General features: G+C 47.1%; 1 protein-coding gene across 1 annotated transcript; it reads left to right on the forward strand.

The window, feature by feature from the left end:
• Positions 1 to 317: 317 nt before the first annotated feature.
• On the forward strand, positions 318 to 1,506 carry LOC147497897 (uncharacterized). Its single transcript, XM_086563046.1, has 2 exons — positions 318 to 435; positions 488 to 1,506. Exons 1-2 carry the CDS (start codon positions 318 to 320, stop codon positions 1,504 to 1,506), a joined length of 1,137 nt encoding a protein of 378 aa, XP_086419172.1.
• Positions 1,507 to 2,352: the final 846 nt, after the last annotated feature.

A 2,352-nucleotide genomic window follows, 5' to 3' on the forward strand; every position in this document is an offset into this window, starting at 1 on the left:
GAAGAGGCAACTTAGTAGAGAAGAGACGAGGGTACATCAACAAGGCCGCGGAACCCTAAGAGGACAGGTGCCCCAATGTGGACCAGAGGATAAGAGGGCGATCAACGGATAAGAAAAGAGGAGAAGGGATATAAGTAGGAACAGTATAAGTGGAAAGGAAAAAAATGAAGGAGAGAAAAGGAAAAGGAGAGAGGAGGGAGAAAGAGGGTGTGGTGATAGGATTAGGACATAGGACATTATAGGCTAGAACTTGTGTTCATACATTTGGCGTCGTCTATGGGGATGAGGTAGGTCCACGATTTGGGACATTGTAAAGCATGGCTCCAGCTAAGAGAGGAAGAGGTAGAGGACAAGGGAGAGGAAGGCTGACGAGGGAGGAGGCCGTACAGAATGAGACAGCTAGTGTGGAAAACATAGAGGTGGGGGAAGAGGAAGGTGGTGGATAGCTTGAATCAGAATCCCCTTGCTGACTCAGTTTGGAATTTAGAGGTACCCAAGAGGTTTACACAGCCACAGTTAGAAAGGTATGACGGAAAAGGAGATCCGGTGGACCATTTGCATCACTTCCAACAGCAGATGCCACTGTGGCAAGAGGCGAAGTATGATGGCCTCCATTGCATGATGTTTCCTGCCAGACTGAAAAGGGGAGCATCTGACTGGTATTATCGGTTGGCATCGCGGAGCATTCAAAGGTTCAAGGAGTTGGAGCAAGCTTTCGTGAGTCACTTCATCCATCAGAAGAAGAGGGTAGTGGACGTAGCGGATCTCTTTAATGTTAAGCAGAAGTCCGTAGAGACACTTAGAGATTTCCTATGCCGATTCAAGGAGGAGACGCTGAGGGTGGAAAGTTTGGATGAGCGCACCGCGGTCATAGCATTCCAGCATGGGCTGAAACAGGGGACCCGGGTGCATGAGTCAGTGTCTAAAATTGAGGTTACCACCCTGCATGCTTTGTACTTGAAGGTAGAAAGATATATCAGATATGAGGACATTTTACGGAAAAACAGTAAGGAACACAAGAAACCTGAAAAGTCGGTACATGTAGTGGCCGCGGAGAGACAGAGAGACAAGGACAGGGTCGCGGCCAGAGATAGAGGAAATTACATAGGGGAGGCACAGAGAGCAGAAAGGGGCAGGGAACAAGTCCGAAGGGAATATAAGGAGAGAAAGCCTTACCGCGAAGTGGACATAACTCCGCTGAACGAGCCGTTGGAGGAAATCCTACCACTGATCAAGGGACATCGACATTACGAGGAACTGCGGAGTTCACCCAAGGAGATAGAGGGAAAGCCATTTTTTGCGTACCACCAGGTCAGAAACCATGCTACCAATGAGTGCTTTGCTTTACAGTGGTTGGTAGAGAGGATGATTGGGAGAGGATTGCTGAAGGAACATGTCAAGGAAGTTCAGCCGATCGAAAGGGTTCCGGCTGCGGCCAGAATCTTAGGCACTATAAATGTCATATTTAGCGGAGAAACGCTGGGAAGGAACGCCCACAGGGATTAGGTGAGGAAGACAGCCAGTCTGTGGCAGATAAACGAAGTGGTGAGTAGCCCGCGGCCGGTCCCAGGGGGTAGCAAAGGCAATGACAGGATAAAGTTCACTCCAAAGGATATGGAGTCAGTGAGGTCGCCACACGAAGATGCGCTGGTAATTACCATAGCGATGGGGAATTACATGGTCAAGAGGGTACTAATAGACTGCGGAAGTTCAGTGGATTTGCTATTGATAAGTGCTCAAAAAGTGCAATTTAACCCTCGATTATGCCTCTTGTTTAGCCATTTTAGTGGACTAATAGTGTTTGTAAGTTATGTTTTAAGATTCTACAGGTGAGAAAGAGATTTTTGTAGAATATTAGAGAAAAAGGGATAAAATGGAGCAATACGGAGCATTAAGGATCACATGGGAAGCCCGTGGACAATCATGGAGAAGGCCAAGGAATTGGAGCTGTTAAAGATGCGACTTGGACCTATTTTAAAGTCTATTTGGAAGCCCAAGGCCAAAGGATTTGTTGCTTGGACCAAAGCCCGCAAAAGAGGATAGAAGGATAGAGCAGAAGAGAGAAAATCGGCTTATGCGTCTGGGACACATGTATTGAGCGTCCAGACGCATTGATTGCGTCTGGGACGCATAGATCGAGCATCCAGACCCATTGATTAAGTCTGGGATGCATTAATAATGCGTCCAGATGCATGAATCGACACTGTAGCCAATTCCTTCTCAGTTTTGAAGACGAAGTTGGACTCTGAAAAAAGTCTATTTGTATTAGGAAACAAATGACGGTTTGGAATGCTTCTAGAGCCCATTGTAACCCCTATAAATAGAGGACCTAAGTGCCTCATGTAATGGGCC

The sequence above is a fragment of the Coptis chinensis genome, chromosome 5, assembly GCF_015680905.1.
Source record: "Coptis chinensis isolate HL-2020 chromosome 5, ASM1568090v1, whole genome shotgun sequence".
NCBI lineage: Eukaryota > Viridiplantae > Streptophyta > Magnoliopsida > Ranunculales > Ranunculaceae > Coptis > Coptis chinensis.